The sequence below is a fragment of the Pagrus major genome, chromosome 6 (assembly GCF_040436345.1).
Source record: "Pagrus major chromosome 6, Pma_NU_1.0".
NCBI classification, from domain to species: domain Eukaryota; kingdom Metazoa; phylum Chordata; class Actinopteri; order Spariformes; family Sparidae; genus Pagrus; species Pagrus major.
The window spans coordinates 15,565,250-15,587,441 of record NC_133220.1 but is presented as its reverse complement, the minus strand read 5'-3'; the positions used below and the strand labels follow the sequence as shown (position 1 = coordinate 15,587,441).

Genomic DNA, 22,192 nt, shown 5'->3' with positions numbered 1-22,192 from the left:
TTTTCAAAATGTTAGACTACTCAATTTTAGCTTTTAACCTTATCAAACAAAACTTGATTGTGTGGTCAGTCAGCACTCATGTAGGAACTTGGTTACCATCTTTTATATGACTCCAGTTTTTAAAGCACTCTTTGCTAAACGCCGTCAGCAGCAGCTCACATTTGCATCATCTCAGTTATGGAAATATGAAAAGGAAACTTAACTATGGCCTCTGTGTACTGATCATTAAAAGCTAACCAGTAACCACCCATATGAAAATGTAAAACAGTATGATTTGATTATTTGATTATTTGAATGCAACATGGGTCAGTTATTATCTAACCAAATGTGTGGAATGAATGTTCATGATAAGGATTTACACCAGTCTAGAAATGGTTATTGAACTTTATTTTACATATTTAGTTTGGTTTATTGTGGTGAAGCATGCTCTGCTACTGTCACGCGTCTCATTTTGATTCCTTCACTGTCACGTCCACTCAGAGCGCCCGGGAGTCATCCGAGGTCCAGGATGAGCTGACAGAGAAGGTGGACAGGCTGAAGGCTGAACTCGTGGTGTTTAAGAGTCTGATGAGCGATGTAAGTGTTTGCTCAGTGATCACCTCCCTGAGCCATGCAAAGCTTTCACACGCCAGACAGAGTGCTGTGTTAACTCCCATACTTTAAGCAATCATGTTAGTAGTGTTTGAAGAACGTACATACAGAAGTTTCTGATAAAGGCTGCCATTCATACAGGTCTACATACACACACCCTTTCTTCCTTCCTTCCTTTCTCCATTGAAAAATATATAATGCCAGAAAGCCTCCAAGACAAGCATTCATTGAAAAGAGCTCAAATAGCAGCTGTAGATCAGGAGTACTTCCTGTTCTATGCAGCTCTGTATTGTTCCCTGACAGGTCTGCTCCAGTGTGATATACAGCTGTAATATACTGCAGCGGGCTCAGTCACAGCTTGTGCTTGCTCAGGGATAAATATAGACAGACGTTGTTTTTTTGTTTATCGTGCTTATCTTCACTTTTGGCGTCTGCACATTGTAGATTTTCATATTGTTTTCTGTGCTTGACTTCATCCCCGATGATGTGTGAATCCAGAGACAGGTAAGTGATGTTTGAGTAGTGGATCTCTTCGGAGGCGTAGATTGTTCGATTTCACAGTTTCCTAGTTGTGGTCAGACTTCCTGTATTTTGTGGTATGTGCTCTAGATGTGGTAACCTGCTTGTCCTTATCCTGCAATTGTTCGAACTTTCACTGTAGCAGGAAGAACCAACCCTACCAAGTAGAATATCATTGCATAATTGAATTGACGATGCAATCTAGTACGAGGGGTGATTGATAAGTTCATGGCGTAAGGTAGAAGGAGTCTTTTTCATAAAGTTTGAGAAAGACTAGCACATTTATTTTTCAACATAAGACAAGAAATTGGCGTCTTGGACCTGTAGACAGAAACTCGTCCACAGCAGCTGTAACGTCATCATCACTATCAAAATGGCAACCACTGAGCTCCTTCTTCATCTTGGGGAGGAGGTAGTTAGTAGTCTGAAGGTGTCAAATCAGGTGAAAAGAGTAAAAAAATCTGCATTCCTGGATGGCAGCCATCGCCACCTTGGACTTGTGGGTTTGTTTCTCAGACGGTGCTGACTTAGAATTTTAAATGACTCAAAACACAAGTTCCACAGAAGTTATTCGCTTCAAACTTTCTGCATAATGAACGTGCATCGAACGAGAGCTGTACAACTCTACCTTAGGCCAAGAACTTATCAATCACCCCTCGTAGTACTCTATACAGATGTAGATGTTTTATTATTGTTTTTAGATTAATCTTAATTTAACCTAGAAATCCTTACCCTTATTATAGGTAAAGATTAGGATGCTACATATATGAATGAAACATCAGCTGATAGCACTCGACTTCTGTGCTTTTATTTACACTGTATTTGTACACAGTGTGGGAAGATGTTTGGCTTGCACGTGTCATCCACAACAACTATCTTTACGCCTGCAGCAAATGTCTGACCTGGACACCCAGATCCAGGAGAAAGCCCGGCGGGTGGACATGGATATCTGCAGGCGGATCGACATCACGGCCAAACTGTGTGACGTGGCTCAGCAACGCAACTCAGAGGACATGTCAAAGATGTTCAACGTCAGTCCGGCCAGGTCGCTGCCGGAGAAGGTGGGTATCCAACTGCTGTTTCACTGTTTGTCAGAGGAGCTGACAGTAATCGCAGCAAAAATATGAATTCTTCTGTAATAGAAACAGTCAGCAGTCTACAGATGAAACCAGAGCTGCCGGTGTACCGAGTGACCTTTCTGAAGGCGCAGGAACGCGCGGCTGCATGTTCGCCAGGACGCACACAAACATAAACATACACATACGAAATCCTTAAGTAGTGACTCTTAAACATGCACACACATACACACACACAGAAAAGTAAAATGCTGATGTGATGACTCTTGGCTGCACACAAGGTTATCAGATTGCGCCGACAGTGCTGGCTGAAGCCTAAGTATGAATCCACTGTGGACAAGCTGGTGGCTTCTCTTATGTTGTATGTTGTCACACAGCATGTCCCTACTTTTAATGTGATTTCTTGTATTAAAGTATTTCTAAAGGAGGCGCCACACAAAATGCCTCATCTGTAGAGGCATTTATGAAGCAGAGACACACAGTACTTATTTAATCAACAATGTGCAAGTAGACGATAAAAGTCACGTTTCCCCACAGGTTTCTCCAGATTCTGAATCAAAATCTGATGAATGATGTTTATATTTCTTCGTGTTTGTGTGTCTTCAGGGCGCCGGGGCGTGCTGCAGGAGGAAAGAGCGTAAAGTCGTGTCCGACGAGGAGAGTTCAGAGATGGACGCCGAGCCCAGCCCGTCAGAGGAGGAGGCCCCCGGGTCGCTCAACATCACGGACGAAATGAAACGCATGCTCAACCAGCTGTAAGCGACACCTCAGACACACACACACACACATATATATATATATATATATATATATATATATATATATACATATATATATATATATATATATATATATATATACATATATATATATATATATATATATATATATATATATATATATATATATATATATATATATATATATATACATATATACATATATACACCGGCACTCCACACACACAGGCAGAATCAGGCCCTCTTTGCCTTGAATGAACCTAAATGAGCTCTGCAGTTACACCACCACAGTCCTGCAATATTGTTTTGATGGACTGTGCGTTCCTCCACCTCCCTCTAGTGTTTATATGGAGGGTTGCAACTAACACACAAAATGCTGATTCAGCAAATCTCAGCAGATGTAAATGCTATGGGCATTAATTTGCTTTGTGAAAGTCACAGTAATTATTTTTTGGATGCTTTCTAATGGTTTTTACTCTCATAAACATTGTCCATTTTTATAAGCCTCTCACTTATCACTAACTCCTACAATATTCTCAAAAGAAAGCTTTCAGTTTGTCTTTTTTTCCATGAACTCTTTCCCTTCTGCATGTTTGTCTTCGTTCCGAGCGCATCCTCCTCTTTGCTTGTGACCTCTGCTGGATCTGGTGGCTGTCACACTTGTCTTTCCTCTCCTTCCTTCCTCCCTCTCTCTCTCTTCTTCTTTCCGTTCCCTGTCCTTTGTCCTACACAGACATTGCTCAGATAACTCCTCTGTTGCCAGGCGCGAGACGTTCGAAATCGACGACGACTGCGACAGTCTGACGTGGGAGGAAAACGAGGAGACACTGCTGCTGTGGGAGGACTTCACAAACTACAACGTGCCGTGCACCATCGCCGCAACCACCTGCACAAACGGCTGCATCGCCGAAGGCAACGGTGATGCTGCTGATCCAGTGAGTACTCTCTTCCTCTCTGTCGTTCCTAAACTCATGTAGGGCAGTGTGTAGATCTTTGCTATAGTGGTGCTGTACAAGACATATACTCATGCATGATGAATGAGGCCTCTGTCTGTGCTCTCTAAGGACTCCCAGGATGGAAGTCTTGGCAGCCTCATTGATGAAACGGAGTCACTATTTAAGACCAGAGAGCAGGAGTACCAGGAGACCATCGGCCAAATCGAGGTAGACAACCTGTGTGGTTTTTTGTGTATGAGAAAAAGACACAAGGCATATAGCAAGTTTAAAGCATATGAATCGCATGAAATGAGAAAATAATCTCCAATTAGATATAATGATGCTAAGCAGGTCTTTAGTCTGTAGAGTATGGAAGCCCTGAGGAGCGAGTGAGAACTTATTTATCTGATGATCCATTTTCTAAGTCTGATCTAAATTATTATGAAAAAAAAGTTCATGTTTGAAAAAGAATATTTTCTCTTCTGTGTTTATGACTTGTGATCTGGTGAAAAAAAAAAGTATGCCAGGTTAATCTTTCTGAGTTCCTGAATCTTTTTTCACTCAGTTTCACACATGGACAAAAAAATAAGGAACTTAGAAAGATTATCCTGGCAAAACTCTTTTTTTTTTTTTACACCAGATACATGGAGTCAGGAACAGAGGAGAGAAAATAATTTAGATCAGACCTTGAAAATAAATCGCCAGAAAAAAATAACCTCATTTGTCCCTCAGGGCTTCCGTAGTAGAGTGTTTACTTAAGTCTGCTTTAAGTTATAAAGTATACTTAAAGCAGACAGTATGCATTGTAATTTAAAAAAATAACATTAAATGTACATTGATGGACACTTTTCTATCACAAAGCAGTGCTCAGATTTGATGGAAGAACAACTCACAGCTGGACAAAATCAAAATAAATTGTGTGTGGTGGTGAAACAGGTCTGTTTGATGTCTTGTGTAAGTTAAATTGGCAGTGACATCCAAAGTTGCAGTTGGATTCACAACCAACATGGTTGCATGTATTGTATCCTGTTAAGATAAAATATTGGTAAAATGTTAAAGAACATGTTAAATGTTGTTAAAATATATGTTATATATATTTGCAGGTATATTATGATATTTAGTATGTGGCACATACTGAATACACATATAATTAGTCTGTAGTATGGATGTGGGACAAAGTTAGTCCAGGAGAGTCTTTGTCTCTAAATTAATTGTTTTGTGACTGTATGAAAATTATTCAGGAAGGATAGTGTGACATTTTTTGAAAAGCAGGGAAGTGTCTTACATTTTTTCTCAAACCAGATTTATATGTTTTTTCTACAAAGGCATATTAGAGACATAGTTTGTACTAAAAAGTAATTACAAAGCTGGAGAAGAGGGGTAATATTCTCAAAAAAGAATCCACAAATGTAGGAGAAAAAAACTTTAATATTATCTAAAAGTATGAAGTCATAAATAAGCCAGAAAAAAACTCAAAAGTTCTATGAAATTTAAGTCTCAAATTTACAGGAGAAACCAGTAAAAGTAATGAGGTTTTTGGTGAAGGAACAACATTACCCCTCTTCTGAAGCTTCGTAATCTTGTATTTATATTTATTTATTTTTACCTACAATGGCCATACGACCCCTAAAACTGAGTGGCTTGAATACCATAATTTCTGACATGCAATTGGTGGCAAATGGTCCATCATTTTAGATTCTTAATGCCCTTTAGGTTTTCAGGTTGAAACAAGTTGTACCAATTACATCCTGTTATATCACTTTAATAAGTTAGCTGGGAGGGTGTTTCATTTAAAAGCTGCTAAAGCTACGGAGGGCCTAGCTTTTTTTTTTAATCAAAAGTGGACTATGAGGTCATTCCCAGTAATTTCCCTTCAGTCTCTTAAATCCTCGCTCTCTTTAATCCGTTTTCCCTTCTTTCAGATGGAATTGGCCACAGCAAAGAGCGACATGAACCGACATCTGCACGAGTACATGGAGATGTGCAGCATGAAGAGAGGCCTGGACGTGCAGATGGAGACCTGCAGACGGATGATTAAAGGCGGCAGGAACTCTCCTTCTATCAGCTCTGTGGCCAGCAGTGACTCAGGGAACACAGATGAGATCCAGGACGAGATTTTGGACAAGGACGCAGAGGCCGAAGTCCCCGTTAGTTGATGGCTGTGCAGCCGGGCTTGGTCCCATCTCCGCCTGAACGCCACTCGTTCTCACAGGGGTTAAACGTGTACAGAGCTCCACCTTGTCAGAGAGGTGGAACAACCTAAATCTGGGCCTGTTGAAGTTGTGATGGTCGGTCTCATGGATGCAGGCTCAGAACCGGTGCTTTTATACTATTTCTGTTGTTTAGACGGTGGTGGGCGGCGTCTTTGCTTCACAAAGAGAAAGGGTGCAAATAGAGTCCGAGCTGTGCTCTCTTCCTCACTGCTGCCTCGCTGGATCCTCGTCCAGAGCTTCACATCATTTAGAGGAGAGAAAAAACATCCTGTTTTAAACTGGCTGAAGTATTTTGTACAAATTCTTCTTAATGTCCTTTTTTTCTAAAGGAATTGAAAATAGTACATATTGTGCTTCTCCCCATGACATTCACGTAAAAGGTACATGTAAGTTTTAATCATTTCATGAAGAAAAATGACTGAGCCTCTCAATTGGAACAGTATTTTGTTTTTGCCATGACTGACCAGGGTCCAGGTGCGTTGTTGGCAGTCCAAATTAAACTGTTTGGGGGCTTTAAGAGTGTCTTCTGCCAAGGAGACAAAACATGGAGTGGAGATGAATGGTGTTGGAGTTCTGGTGGTTTCTGAGGGAACTCTGCCGGGTTGCCAAAGTTGACAGAGGAAAGGAGCACAGCCTTTTGATGCATCAGTGCACTACTCAAGTTCTATGCAATTTAGCTGGCCTTATTTTTGGACTGGCTTTTCACCCTTCCTCGTTTCCCTTAAAACCAATACGATTAGCCTTTTAAGCAAAGCAGGTGTTTTCTATGTATCATTTTGAGAACTTGTTTTTTTGTGCGTTTGAGTGTGAAATAATCTGAGTATTGGTTGTTTGTTTTTTTTCATGGACATCAACTGTAAAAACTGGAACAGTGCCCCCTCGAGAAGGGACTAATATCTTGATTCATGACTGTAATCGTTGACATTTGCCAGATGCTACGTGCTACTGAAACAGGCAGTGGATTGTTCTGATTCTAAAGCACTTTACTGAGGAAACATTGTTCTCGTCTTGTGCGTTTTAGTTGGTGCACATAAAAACATATCAGTTTAAATGGCTAAATATTAAATTGTTTTTATAAAAGAAAGGCGATCCAGTTGCCAGAATAAATGTTAATAATGTACGTTTCTGCAAACTGCTGATATGTTGAAACTTCTTTAGGCTCAATTTTATGTTGTGACAGTGTTGTGCAGAGGGCAGGTTCGGAGAGGATCGTGTTTTTGCTTACCTGGTTCTGTCGCCACAAGTGTGACTGGAAATTTTCCCGACGTCTCATCATAAATATCCTGTTTTGTCACCACAAAAACAGCTGGAAACTGTCAGACGTTTCGTTAAAAAAATCCTGTCTTGTTGTCGCGTACAAATTTTGAAATGGTGTCTCCAACTCTTGCTCGGTAGCCATCTTGCCTGGCCACCCCCGTCACGTGAAGTTCAGCTCATGGACATGACATTGTAATAATATTCTTATGAGATGTATGAAACATTTCTATTTTAACGTATCCGTGGTTTGCAGAAATGTAAAATGCCAACATTTTATTTTGGCGACTGGACTGAAGAAATCACATTAAAGTTATCGAAGCCAAACGAAACCAAAGGACTCATTTTAAAGTTTCCTTTTGACATAATCTTCGTAGACGACATTTTACATCATTTAATTTTGGAGAAACTATTTTGTTGTTTATGAGTGGCTTCATTATTTCCTGCTGTCCTGCAGGGGACTCTGTTCCAGACGGGTTGCACATCCTGCTTTGTCTCTTCTGAATCGGGGCTAAAGTGTCAGACTGTACATAGAGGGCTGTAGGCATGTGATCGTATACCCCAGAGGCCTTTTTGTTCATGTTAGTCTTTTTGCAACAGACTGAGATGTCTCACAGATTTCGCTTTTCAGTGCTCTCGCTGGATTAGCGTTGAAACTGATCGACGCATGGGGACGGAAGTGATCTTTTTACCACCTGTTTGTATTATAATGTATGTACTGTTTGCTGGATCAAAGATTAAGTGCTACTTCTATCTTGAAGTTTTACAGAAGCAGAATGCTAATAAAATACAGGCCTTTTGGTTATTTCAGCATGTTTGTGAGGACAAAAGGAGCTGTGGGTCTTTTTTTATATTATAATTATTTTTGAACTAAATAGCTGCAATGCAGTCTGTGCGCTACATTTTTAATCCAAACAGTGTCTATCCTAATCATTAATTACTTGTATATGTGGCAGAAAATGTATTTTTCACAGTTTTTTAATCATTCTGTGTTAACCAAAAAGTGTGTTATTGTCGCCATATTCAGCTTTTATTGATTTTGCAGGGCTATTAAACTCGTTCCGGACGTTTCGGTCGATTATTGACCAGATCAGCGTACCCATAATAAAAACTAATTGATCATGTAAGACAAGAGTGAGGAGGAGTCTTGCTCATGGATGAACCTTCATATCCTTTTATGTTTGAGTTGATGTAAAACCAGCCTGATGAGTAACAAAGAGCCATTCTGTTATTGGTACTGTACTTTGTATCGACGACATCAAACATCAGACGCTTTATTTATTGATCGTTCAGCTGTTAACATCCAGAAACAACAGAATCGCTGTATTTTACTCTTCCTTGTTGAGATTGTAGCCCACACACCACTCTGACCATCAAACTAACCAGCCAACCAAAGCAAAGTGTACAGAAACATGACACGGATGTAAATCAAGCTATGAATCCTACTAACTCTGGAAAGTCTCAGTCACACGTGTTAGTTTGCAGACATTCATCAGCAAACTACAAGACGTAACCTTGAGCGTATTATCTTCCTTTTCATCTCTTAAAGCAGGTCGAATCCCCACAACATCCAGTTGATTGAACTGTAGCAACCCACCTTAATGAATGTAGCTTGATTGGAGATGTCCTCTAAATACCTTACGAGCAAAAAAATAATAATAAAAGTAGCTGTTTAAATCCAGGGATATATGGTGTGCTGTTACTTATTGGAGACCTTGGTACCGTATGTTTTGCTTTACTAAACGGGTTCTTACCTGACCAACTTACAGTATGTGACCTATAGGTGTATGTAAATTAGGTCTTGGTGGATGTGAATGTTTCATACTAAAAGGGTTTTTATACGACTGGTTTTTATCAGTGGTGCACTGGGATTATATACGGTTGTGTTAGCTGTTGCGTCAACATACAGTTTTACATGTTCATGGTCATTACTGCTTGTATTTAAGTTCATATCATTACGGGGAGATATAAGGTGCAGCAATACTTGTGGCCATATTTGGGTAAAATCTCCTGAACTGTATTAGATACTGCTCTTTATTGTGTTTCACTTGCATCCTGTTGGTTTCTATTTTTTCGGTGGTTGATTTGTCTGCTTTAATTGAATTGCTTTTCTCTCTTAGGTTTGTGGATTTCATTTTTGTTTTTGTTTTTGTTTAAACTATTGTATTCATGTGGGTCTGGGGAAGTTTCAAAGTTATGAATGTACTCAATTGATATTGGGGCTGAAATGAAATAAAATGGTGGATTGGATAAAAAATCCAGGCTAATTTGATTTCTTTTTAATACTCGACACTCAATAAAATGTTCCCTCCTGTCTGCAGCTTGTTCAGAATTCTGCTGACTGAGTTTTAATTTTTAGAAAGATCAATGAATATTTGACTGGTCCTTACATCCTCACACTGGCTCCTGACTTCTTTTACATCATTGAAAAGGATTATCTTTTAAATTAACTTAGTTATATTGCAGAGCTTTTAACTCTTTACTCACTTTGTGAGTTTAGGAGGACATTTGCTCTACCCGTGTCATCACCCACGTTTTTAATTATAATCATGATTATCATTATGCACAGTGTATGCTGTATTAAAGGTGATTTAAATATACAGTAGTTATATAGTGTATGTGTTACTGTAAACGATATTGTTTCTAAGTCAGAGGACAATGTTTGTATTGCTACCGTGTAACAGCCAAGCGCACAAGACTGATTGTTAAATTATTGTGATTTTCATACCACATTTCCATCAGTCTTGTATTAATGCAGGCAAAACGTGTCCTGTTCAGAATCTAGTTTAGTAAAGAATTAAGGATTTACTTGAACTGGTAATGTTTATGCCTCCGTCGGCGATAGCCGGGGCCAGAGGCATAAAAATTACCAGAGGCTAAACACTGCTTAAGCATGTTAACCATGTGAATGCAATTTGTTTAAATAAGCTGTGAAACACAAAATATATAAAAAGGATTTTTATTTTTTAATGTAAACTATTTATAATGCAATGTAATGAAAACAAACAAACACATTAAAAACACATAAAATGACAGAATATTTTCAGAATGAAACACATTAAATGATTCTGTTTGCGAACAAAGGTATAGAATGCACAAATAATAGCCTCGACTTTACCTTTATCGATTTACCTAAAAACTTTTAAACCATCTGGTTTAATCCTAAAATGTTTTCTGATTATACCTCCTGAACGTGAGTGAGGAGGAGGAGCAGCAATGGAGGTGACAACATCAGAGAAACTATCCTCCTTTCATTCTATACTAAAATGTTTCGATTTCATCCTTCGACCTCGAGGAACACAACTCTTTTGGCCAATCCCTCCTCGCCGTATTTCTCCTGCAGCTGCTGTCGGTTGAGGGGATCACCTGAGAGCAAAAGACGGTCGTCACTACGCGTCCAAAACGGTCCTGAAATGGAGACAGGATTCAAAAGTAGGTCCAGAGCAGCAGAGAACTCTCCACTGGTCTTCAACAGCACTTTGGTCACAGTGGCCAAGTCCTACAACAAAAACAGTCGAGAGGTTAGAAATGAATTCAGACGAATTAATCAAATATATTAAATATAAATTCCTGTTAATTCCCAGGGAAAGTTTACTCCTTGACTATTTTCACAATTTTGCAACCCTAGTCCTGCTGCTTTTTGTGATTCTGTGTACCAGATCAAAAAGACATGAAGTCTAAAATCAGACTGTAATTAAAAAAAAGATGCCTATATTGTGTTCACCTGGTTCGTCTCCTTCATCAGCTCTCTGATTCGCTGCTTGTCCTCTTCCAGCTGGATCTGAGTCAGTGAAAAAGCAGCATGTATGTTCACCGTTGATTGTGGGTTGGCTGGAGCTGCTGGATTCTCACCAATAATGGACTGAGACTCTTCCTCCTGAGATTCTCTGTCGAATATGAACAGGTGGGCCTCGGAGGTTCCATTGACGACGGGCGGCTCAGTGTCTGAAGGCTCAGGGCGGCCTGACGGTGGGAGGCAGTCGTTGGTGGAGGCCTCTGCCTCCTGCTCGTCCTCCTGGAGGTCAGCTCTGGGTTCAGGGTTGGACTGTGAGGAAGCAGCTGTGTCTGGAGTCGGGAGAGGGGGTTCTGTCGGTGCAGGTTTCATCAACACTGTTTCAGTCGGGTTCTGGAGATCTGGAGCTTCGTCTTCATCAGACTGAGAGACAGAAATATTAACAGTTTACATATTTAAAGAACAACTCAGGATTTTTCCATGTGAAAATAACAGTTCTTTGTTTATTTGAGTAAAATATTTTAAGAAATGAAGCAAGAGATAATAGCAACTAGAAGTGATGTCATTTATCGACAAATCATCTGAAACCTTTTGATAATCAATTAAATGTTTTAAGTATTTTTTCAAGCACAAATAACTAAATTCCCTAGTTCCAGCTTTTTGACTGTGAGGATTTACTGTTTTATAGACCAAACGTTTGATTGAGCAAATAATCTGGAGATAATCGATGATAATAATAAAATATTAAAAATAATAAGTTGCAGTCAGAATATCAACTAAATGCATGCAATGATAAAACCAATTACAAGCTGAATACATCACCAATAAATAACTGAGTAACTTTTACTTTGATTAAACCTGATTTTTTATTCAGACCCTCAATCAAATTCAAGAATATTCTGAAGTTGTTTGCTGATCTTTACAAAATCTATCAAAGAGAAATTTAACAAATAAAACTGATGATTTTGAACAGTTAGTGAGGAATCACCAGGATTCACGTGAAACTGTAACTGAAGTGGGTGGTAGGGGCAGGGATTTCTGTCGAGTGTAAAAGTTGTTGAACACAACCAATTTAGACCATTTATGAGATGATAAATGAGGCTCATAGGAATAATTTCGAATTTTGGAAGATTATATTATATTTAATAATACTTTACTCATCATGTAGAATGATGGATGATCCTCTTGGGAGATGAATGTAGAAGTAAACTTCAGAGGTTGTGTTAGACTTTCTCGTTGTCAATCATTTTGACGGACAGAGTTGTAAAAATTCTGTCATAATCGATCATTACCTGTCATCTTAATATTTGTTTTTATGATAATGAGGCATTGCTCATCTAACAGCATTTTAATTGTCAAAAACAACTCAATAATAATAACATTTAATATACTAAGCAAACTTACAGATTATGCATGGAGAGAAAACACGTTTTAATACCATACCAGGCAGATAAATTATTTTTTTCCCCTGCAGTGACAGCAGAGAGCACCAAAACACAACAGCCAGCGAGACGTGGTCATGCATGTGAGATCGAAGACAAGACCAGACAATAGCCAATTTATTAATAAACATGCTCATCACCAACTGGTATGGGGCCACTACAGGTGGTCTACATGTGGCTACTGACAGTGGTGCATGTGAATAAGGCTACTAAACGTTATGGTAGATGGCTCTCAGTGTTTTAATCTATTCAAATGAAGGACAGCTTTCAGATTTTTCCATCACTGGTATAAAAATTCAGTCAATGACCTGAGAAAAAAAGGGTCTAAATCAGTCAGAGATGTCAGAATAATGTATAAACACTGTACCTGTTTTATCTACATGTCAAATATTAAAGTACTGATAGTAGTTCAGCGCTGTGCATCAGATAAAGTGTACATAGACACACATACAAGGGCCTATCTGCAAAAAAAACAACCAGCCTCTCTATTCTCTATCATAATTATGTATTTTTCAACAAGATCTGATCTTTGCAGTCTTTAAAGCACTTCATAGTCTGGCTCTCCAGTATATTTATGTGGTCACTTTTAAAAGCAAACTTAGACTCATGATTAGTTACCTGATGTGAGTTCTTCATTGTGAAATCTTACCTCACTTTCATCTTCAAACTCCTTTGTAGCCATTTCTAAAATCCCCAACCTCCTCTTCTCTTTTTTCTTTTCCCCGTTCTGTGGCACTGAAACAGATTCTTTATCTGCAAAACAAAACATTTTATCAAATCTCTGCAGTACAAAAGCTTTGAAGATATTCAGATGCTGTCTGTGTGCTTTGCGTCCCTCGTTAGTAGATATATAACAAACCTGCTTGTGTTGTTTCAGAGACCGTAGCTTGTTCATTCTCCTCCTGTGGACTCTCTACCACCTCTACCACTGCTGCCACACTCTTTACTTTGGCTTTTTTAGAAGGCGGCTGGTCAACTGTTGAGTCTTTTTGAAGAGTATGCTGAGAAGGTGATTTTGTTTTCCTCAAGGGCTGAGGAGAAGATGTTGGTTGCTCTACAGAACTTGAGGACGATCTGAGTTTTTTGCCGTAAGGTTCAGGCTCCTCGAGCTGAAGCTGCCGGCGGGTTAATCGACGCTGCTGTTGTTCCAGCCTCGGGGAGGCCTTCTGCTTCTCTTCTAGCTTCTTCTGAGCAGAGGTGTTGGGCAGGGACTTGGGCTGGGCTGGTAGAGAGTCCTCCGGGTCGCTGGTTTGTGGTCCAGCTGTTTCTGTGCTCTCAGCTGGGATTGGCTGAGCATCTGTCGGTGGGTCTGAACAGGGCCCCTCAGGTTGCGGGGAGTTACATGTTTCAGCTTCTACAATCTCTACTTGTGAGTTTTCAGCTGATTGTTCATCTGTCTGTGGGTTCACATGTTCCACTTCTTCTTGGGGACAGATGGATGTTTGAGCTTCTGAACTTTTTGGTGTTGTGCTCTCAGCTGGTATGCACTGGGCATCTATCTGTGGAGACATCAAACCTGCTCTGTTCAGCTCTGCTCAATTGAAACCATTGAATCACAATTAAACTAAGAATAAATAAATACATCTATATAAAAACTGTATATACTTGAGCTGTGATGTTTGTTGGAGGCAGTGAGTTCTGGTCAGTACCTGTGTTAGGTCGGATTCTGTTAATGGTTTCTGAGGAAAAGCAGCATTGTCTGCACTGGAGGGTTTTTCAACCTCTGTCTCTTGATTTCCTTCAACCTACAAGCAGATACACGAGAAACTTGAGGCTTTGTGTCTTTAAAAGATGCTACTGTGTCTTTGTGCCGTCACAATACTGAAATTTCTTTTTCATTACCTTCAGTACAATACCTTGAAAAATGTAGATATACAATACCATGCTCAATACTGATACTGTGGAAAATTAGTGTTGAAACTACTGTGGCTGCGTTCCAAATCGTATACTTTTGCTTTTACTACATATTGCAGTTAACCATACAAATTACACACTGTTACATGTAGTATTTATACAACTGGGACATACTACTAATTTAAAACATTGTGCCTTGAACTTTGACCCTCTGCTCACACGTCCATTGCAATCTGCAGCGCATAATTCAAGTAAAAACAAAAAGTATGAGATCTTAAATGCAGCCAATGAGCTGTCGTCTAACTATGTTCTCTTGGTGGCTCGAGTCAGTGCAATGTTTCTTCCATCCATCCATGCTGCCCAGAGGATTGTGGGTCAGAATAAAAATAAAAGCATGCTGCCTTCCATCCTGCTAAATGTGACTGGACGCAGTAGGACATGCTGATATTTTTGGCATACTGCATTTGAAATACGATGTATGAAATTGTTTTTATGGAAACATACAAAATGTTTTTTTTGGTAGTATAGGTTCTGGAAGGCAGTGTGTGAGTTGTCTTTTTTAATTTGGCGCCATCTAGTGGCATTATTAAAAACTTAATTGCTCCTTCGAGTCCCTGTGACATCATTTTTTGTTATTTTGAAACTGTCAAGATTTTCAACAGCTATTTCACAGTGTGACAACAAAATGTTATTATTGGTTTTTCTTAAGGCACTTTTGTTCCTCACAGATGCACCAAAGAGGAGATACTTCTGAATGTTCCAATAAAAGCTAATGTCAAAATGATCTGACACCAACAAAACCTGAACATTATAAGCTTCACAAATGTTGGATTTATTTCAGGACTTCTGTCCTGAATTGGATTAGACTGTTCATCAAAGACTGCTCTACTTCAAACCCGTCCCTCTAAATTTTGATAGAAATGTGATACAGGCAGAGAAATGTAAGAGAAAATACTTTTAGGTAAATTACCTTGGTCTCTCCATCTGCTGCCTCAGCTTCTTCCTCTGTTGTTTCTGCCTCCACGACCTCCGTCTGTTTCTTTGCCAGTCGCACTCTGTAACGGTATTTCATCGACTGCCAGCTGTGGGTGGTCACACGTTGCTTTTCCATCTCTTGCCAAAGCCGGTTTCCCCCGATCTCTGTCTTGTGGTTACTGACATAAGTCAAAATGGCAGCGTCATCCTCAGCTGTGTAGCTAACCCTACCTAAATATGGTGAATGAATGACAGAGAGATTATACATAAATAACAAGAGTAACATAAAATCCTTCCTCATTTGATTATAAAAAGGTACAGCTACTACAAAACCAGAGCCTGCTTTTTTTAAACTGGATTTCAGCAGCTGTTGCACAAGTTTTTGCAGAAGAATCAATGGCAGTTAATGTGAGAAATGTTGAGTTTGCTCCTTACAAAAAGTAAAGTCATACCTACTGAGAGTCCAGAGGAGCTCTCTTTGTTATTGTTGATTCTCGCAGATTTTCTATGAGCTACTTCAGGATTCAACCTGTAGTCCTCTAAATTCAGCTGCTCATCCTTCTCAACACAGTCGTCAATGTACTGGGTGGACACGTACCTGAGGAGACAACAGACGCTGCTTTGAATGTTTTCAGCTCACTTTTGCTGAATTAAGTTATCTATCTGATCACATACATTAACATCCAAGAGACCCGGAAGAAACTTGGCAACATGTTTTCATTTTAATGAATCAACTCCAGTGGTAATCAAAATAATAACACCAAGTCATTTTTTACCCAAACAAAGAAGCTGTCATTTTCAAAAATTCTTTCTTTCTTGTTATTTGGTCCTGCGTAAAAAATTGGATGACACAGGTCTTGTTTAATTTCCCAGAAACTTTTGTATGTTAAAGTATTGATATTCATTGCATATATATATATATATATATATATATATATATATATATATATATATATATATATATATACAATGAATATCAATGAATATCAATATATATATATATATATATATATATATATATATATATATATATATATATATATATATATATACATATATATATTACTTTTTTTAAATTAACTCATTTATCGTACTTTTCATTGGCTGTAATGGTACACTCTGTGGTTTTATTTCATCTGTAGATATTTGTACTGTGATGACTTCAAGGTTTCCTATCTGTCTGGTAACTACTGAGCCTGTTTTTCTTTGGCTTCTGGACATTTGCAACAAATACATCCCATAAACCCATCAACACCAAACAATAGTCTTGCATTGTACAGCCATGTAGTTTTCCTTTAATCAGCTGAGCAGACTAAATGGTGTTCCTCCTAACTTTCTAAATGCAGCTCAGTCCAGCTCCTACCAGTGAGCAGTAGTTTCAGTAAAGGAGCCTCTTTCCTCCGGATCAATCAGCAGGATCGCCCCCGGCTGCTGGATGTTACACAACAGCCCTCCTCCAGCTGTGATGAGCGGCTGCAGTTTACGTTTGACAGGGCCCGGTCGCAGGAAGAAGGACATGGGTTCACCGTCCACGTCCATGAACAGAACAGGAGAGATGTTAGGCTTGTCCACATCCTGCTGTTTGGACGACATGGTCAAAGCGTCTCACCTGGTGGAAGAGAAGGAATTAGACTTTAGGCCTTTATAGATATTAAAGGTGGTCCTCTGTTGCTAACATTGTTTGCACAATGCAGAATCAGTAACTTCTTTTAAATCACTTCTTAAAACCTACTTTTATAGACTTTTATGTGAAGTCACTCTTTTAAAACTGATTTTTCATCTATCTTTTCATTCTTTTTACTGCTCTAAGTCTATTTATCTTTTCTAATTCCTCTCGTGATGTCTTTTTCTTACCGTCCTTTCCTGTTTTTATTTATATTAAATCTATTTATCATCCTTCATTCCTTTTTACTGCTCTTAATCTTTTTATGTTTTCTTAATTCCTCTGATGTGATGTCATCTTCTTATCGTCCTTTATTGATTTTATTCTTAAATTTATCTCTATTTTTGCATTACTTTTCTTCTCTCTTTTTCTGTGATTTTGCCTGTTTTATGGCTTTTATTCCTTTTACTTGTAGTTAATCATATTGACTTTTTGTGTTCTTACATTTTCTGTTCTGCCTTCTTGTTTTAACTTCACCTTAGACTAGGCTTCCTTGTGTTTGGCTTGACTATGGAGTGTTTGAGAATTTCCTGCTTTTGCTTGTTCTTCTATTTCATATGAATATTTTGAATTTGTTTCTTCTTCGCGGTTCTCCTGACAATAAACAAAACATACCCATAATGTTGTTCAGTTTGCTACAACCACTTTGCTATGTTGGTGCGTCCTGTGTGACCTGTGTAGTGATAAAAAAAATAGTGGTGATAAAAATATATATAATATAAAATAGGTAGAAGCAGTAAAATGTAATAAAAACAGCTGTGTCTTATTTATCCCATTTAGTAATACAATTCGGCATTGGTGTGGAGTCACTGGGTCACATGACATGGAAGCTATTGAAAATAAATGCTGAATTTCATAATAAATATTCAAATAAAATAAAAGAAGCAGTAAAATCCATTAGGAAGATGTGTGTCCTATGCTGCCTGTGTAGTGATACAATTCGGCATTGGTTTGGAGTCACTGGGTCACATGACATGGAAGCTACTGAAAAACAAAAGCCATCGTCTTATAAAAATATTTTTGCAAAAATAAATACATAACACATTAGCAATCAAAATAAGTGTGCTACATGAAATCAGTTTAGTATTCTTTTTTATCAGAATTTTCACTAATATCATCAAGTCAGCATGAAGAAACATTGTTTTTGTGTAAATCAAACAAATAAAAATGGTAACTTATTGATGGTCCCTTAGTCAGCCTCCAGTGCAGCGGAAGGTTCTGGGTCTGGATGCAGCTAACCGTCCTCCTGCTGCCAACACTGGGTGACACTGAGGAAGAGACGCCGCTGGCTGTCTCCAGAGTGAATGTCTGTTCAATATCCAACCTAAAACTAACTTCACCTTCTTCTTCACACTTCGGTATTTTGCCCAGGAGGACTCAAACTTACAAACGACCGAGAGCAACATAACTGCAATGACACCGATTCCTCGGCAGCTGTCGGCTTTAGCACGTTTAGCTTCAACGCAGCGCGTTAAATGGCACATTTTTGTAGAGAGAGGAGCTGCCTTACTATCTGATGTTATCATTACATAAAAACGCAGCTTAGATTAGACATTCAATTTAAAACTTACTGTTCAGTTTGTTTACTTCCTCAGTGGCCTTTCCCGCCGCGGCCAAAACCAAAATAAAGACTTCTTCCGGGTTTTCTTCTTCGGCGGATTAAATCCAGTTAGTGCCGCATTATCGCCACCTACTGGTTCTATCATCTATTACCACACTGCTAGATGTGGAGGCAGTGAGTGGGTGCTGTGAAATGTGTGTAAAGCCACTTTTATATCCATTCTTAATAATACTGAACAGTTATAACAGTCAAAGACCTATAATGTCAAAAATCCTCTAAAAACATTCACATACCTACAAATAATGAAATATATATTTATACTTTTAAATAAACACTGAGCTTTGACACGTACATATTATCTAGTACTGTCAAATATAAATCCTGCACCTTATACTGTATACATGTATATACTCTACATACCCACCCACTTCATGTATATAATGTTTTTTATTACCCCAGTGTTTCCTCTACATTCATCTAGGAGTGATGGACCCCACAGTGAAAACATTACCACCACAGCCAGATAGCATGGGAAACTAAACCTTATAATCTAGATTAGGTTATTGTTGTAATGATGTATTTACTGTACGCATACACCTATTTTTTATACTTATAAAAGAGCTTTATGTTGATTGTCGTTTTCTATCACCCTGTAAATTGTTCTTGGGACTGCCGGTAAGTACGTAAATCACGAGTCAGATTGCTTGTATGTATAAATTATTCTAATTCTGATTTTGATTTTTTTTTAACTTTGTCTAGTGAAGATATGAATCTGCAGGCTAGCACAGTGACTCAATCTGAAAGAACCAGGAAAACAAAAAAGACTTGTCATAGTAGACAAACCTCAGGTGTTACTAATATCATCACTAATGGCTCTGGTCTATGTTAGTGTCCTGGTAACAGTGAGTCAACACCTGCCTTCTGTGAAAAGGCCTCTTGATTTAAATAACAAATCTGAAATGCTGTAAGTTTGTTAAATCTCTTCTATCAGATGTTTCTCTAAATAAATCAGATTAGTTTACATGTTCAGAACACAACATGTTCTGCAGTGTGAGCAAAACTCCAACTTGAGTCACTTTTTCCAGGCAGTGTGAACAGATTCAGGACCGCACACAGTCAGAGACAGAGTAGTGTGGATCTGTTCACTGAACAGTAGACTAACTTCTGCACAAACAGCCCCACTGAGCTGTGAGAGAGAAAGTCACATCTCTGGAATCAAACTCATAAACTCTGACGGTCCAGTGGGTGAAATTACTTCTGATCACTTGATTGTTCCCGTGAGGCTGCTGTGTGTGTAAAAAGGCATAATGGAGTGATTTCAGCACCTCATTATGAATTCAACGGCGGGTACATTAAATTAAACTGGATGTGCTAAAAAGAGCTGAATTCTTTTCAGATGATTGAATCAAATGTGTCGTGGGAACATGACTAATGTTTGGTTTCCGTAGGAGCTAATTAAAAACCATGAAGCTGAGGTGCTTTGGGAAAAATTAAACGCAACTCACATTGTTTTTTTCTCCTATGTAATCAGGGAATCGGTCAGAAAGAGTAGCACAAAATCGATGTCATCAAGTCATTAAGTCATCAAATCACAAATCACCTGACACAAACTTTCTCCACTTGCTTCTCAATGTTACAACAGATACAGAAATAAGTCAATATGGTTAAAAAGTTTTCATCTGTTTTTTAATATAAAGAGAAGGACCTTTTTTGGGGGTGTCCTGAAGCTGAACTCTTTTATTTTATGTACAAATAACATGTGGTATTCAAACTCTAACTCTTAAAGGTACAACATGTTAGAAATTGAGTTAAAAAAAAGAAACATTAAAAAACTGATTAAAATTATCATCAGACTGTGAAGTAATGACAGTGTCCACTGAAGTTAGCATGCTAACCAGCTAGCCTGGGCCAGTTCTGTCCAGAGGCAATAGTCTGATAGCAAAGCTCCTGTCTCTGGAGGTGGGTGCCGAGTGATGCCCGTCCTTTTTCTAGCTCCTGGTTGTTGTGTTGGGTCCTGGTCCGGCCATATTCACCGAGAGGTTCTGTCGCCCGCTCGTCTGGCTATGGTTTTGGTCTCTGCTCCCCGCCAGCTTTCCCTGCTTTATCCCCTTTGGCCTGAAAACCTCGTCCCAGTGGTGAAAAGCTACTGTGCTAGTGGTTTTAATTGACATCAACTCTCTCTGTCTCGCTGCTCTGTGCTATCCTTCCAGCCCTCTATCTGCACGGCTAACTGAGCTAACTAGCTAACCACAGCTTCATCTAGCAGCAGTTATATTTGTTCGGAGTATGACTTTGACAGGTAATCGCACCTTGAAAGAGCAATTTCCATCAGGTTTTTAAATATTGTTACACAATTCTATTCAAATGTAGAAAACAGGCTTACACAAACAAAAATAAAATGTTTTAATGACTCAGAACACGTGGAAATAATGTCGACTATCTCTTCTGCAACATCTTGACACAAAGTGACCACGCTGAACTTGAGTCTCCTCACTTTATATTCCAGGAATTATATTTATACTTGTCTTTTTTCTGTTTTTACTTTTTTTTTTTTACATGGTATGTTTGATTTTGTGATTGTTTTGCTATCTGTTTAATGATTGTCTTTAATCAATCTTTACACTAAATAGGGAAAGAAAACTGTATCTAAAAAAAATCAGGAATTTTAGAGGCACTTAAGATTTGACCCTGCGTTGACCCATTCAAAGCTAATCAACATTTCCTCATTTTGAGTATTTGAATGAGTGAAAGAGTCCAGCTTTAACTTGACTTCTCATTCTTCGTCCAGCTAAGCCAGGAGGCCATGGGAAGGAATTGGGCTGGCCTGTTTACTGTATCGCCTCACCGACCTTGCCTCCCTCACAGTCCTGACAGCTACATTATTGTTATTGGCCTGTATTGTTCCTCTCCCTCTTCAGCTCGACCAGCTGAAACAATACAACAGCCACTGAGGTGCTGCAACTCCTCCAAGTCGATGTATGTTTGTGGACAATCTGTAATAATTAGATAGATGTGATGTTCAGATACTCACTCCTATGATCCATCTTCGACCTCTGACCTCCGATGATCGACTCGTTCATGAGCCATCATGACAGCACAGGGCCGATCTGCTGTGTTAATATCAGTTAAAAAAATTTCTTTTAAATCAGTAGACAGGATGTGTGGCCAGGTCACTACAGTGTAGTAAATTTGGTTTGGTTTGCAGAGGAAAGCTTCCCTGCTGTGAGGTTCGGTACTCTCCAGCCTGCAGAGGGAGACATTACACAACTTTACAGTACACCAGAGCTGTCAATCAAACAACATACTGTATCTATTACTGATCACTTTGGTCCAGAGGGACATGTTGAAATTTTTACTGTGTCCCAAATAAAGTGCACCGTTATCTGATCTCCCAAGTTAATCTGTTTGCAGAAAATAATGAGCCAATAAACCTCCATCAGAGATCTTTTTATCCATCAGTCATCTTTACAAAATCTCACTTGATGAATCATACCCAGACATTTCCTCAACTTCCCCTGTGATTCCATGATTGTCTGTGCTGGTCATGGGGAGAAAAATCGAGACTCCAGTGCCAGGGAGTTTTTTTTTCTGTCCCTGGCATGCTGTGATTCTCCCTGTGGACGTGCTGCCGGGTAA

At 38.9% G+C, this 22,192-nt stretch overlaps 2 protein-coding genes across 2 annotated transcripts in view; one reads left to right on the top strand and one right to left on the bottom strand.

Moving 5' to 3' along the window:
• The window catches only part of iffo2b (intermediate filament family orphan 2b), a 31,173-nt gene extending 24,849 nt beyond the window's left edge, over window positions 1-6,324 (top strand). Inside the window, exons 3-8 of the mRNA XM_073468768.1 lie at window positions 481-576; window positions 2,001-2,171; window positions 2,793-2,941; window positions 3,690-3,861; window positions 3,991-4,089; window positions 5,784-6,324. Of these exons, the coding sequence (XP_073324869.1) occupies window positions 481-576; window positions 2,001-2,171; window positions 2,793-2,941; window positions 3,690-3,861; window positions 3,991-4,089; window positions 5,784-6,017 (921 nt within the window). The 3' untranslated portion in view covers window positions 6,018-6,324. The remainder of the gene's footprint in view (window positions 1-480; window positions 577-2,000; window positions 2,172-2,792; window positions 2,942-3,689; window positions 3,862-3,990; window positions 4,090-5,783) is intronic.
• Window positions 6,325-10,271: 3,947 nt separating this feature from the next.
• Window positions 10,272-18,619, bottom strand: terf2ip (telomeric repeat binding factor 2, interacting protein). The gene is made up of 9 exons (XM_073468495.1): window positions 18,567-18,619; window positions 16,696-16,941; window positions 15,785-15,930; window positions 15,328-15,563; window positions 14,153-14,248; window positions 13,363-14,002; window positions 13,153-13,256; window positions 11,053-11,484; window positions 10,272-10,827 (listed from the first exon to the last, which is right to left on the bottom strand). Exons 2-9 carry the CDS (start codon window positions 16,923-16,925, stop codon window positions 10,606-10,608), a joined length of 2,106 nt encoding a protein of 701 aa, XP_073324596.1. The 5' UTR covers window positions 16,926-16,941; window positions 18,567-18,619; the 3' UTR covers window positions 10,272-10,605.
• Window positions 18,620-22,192: the final 3,573 nt, after the last annotated feature.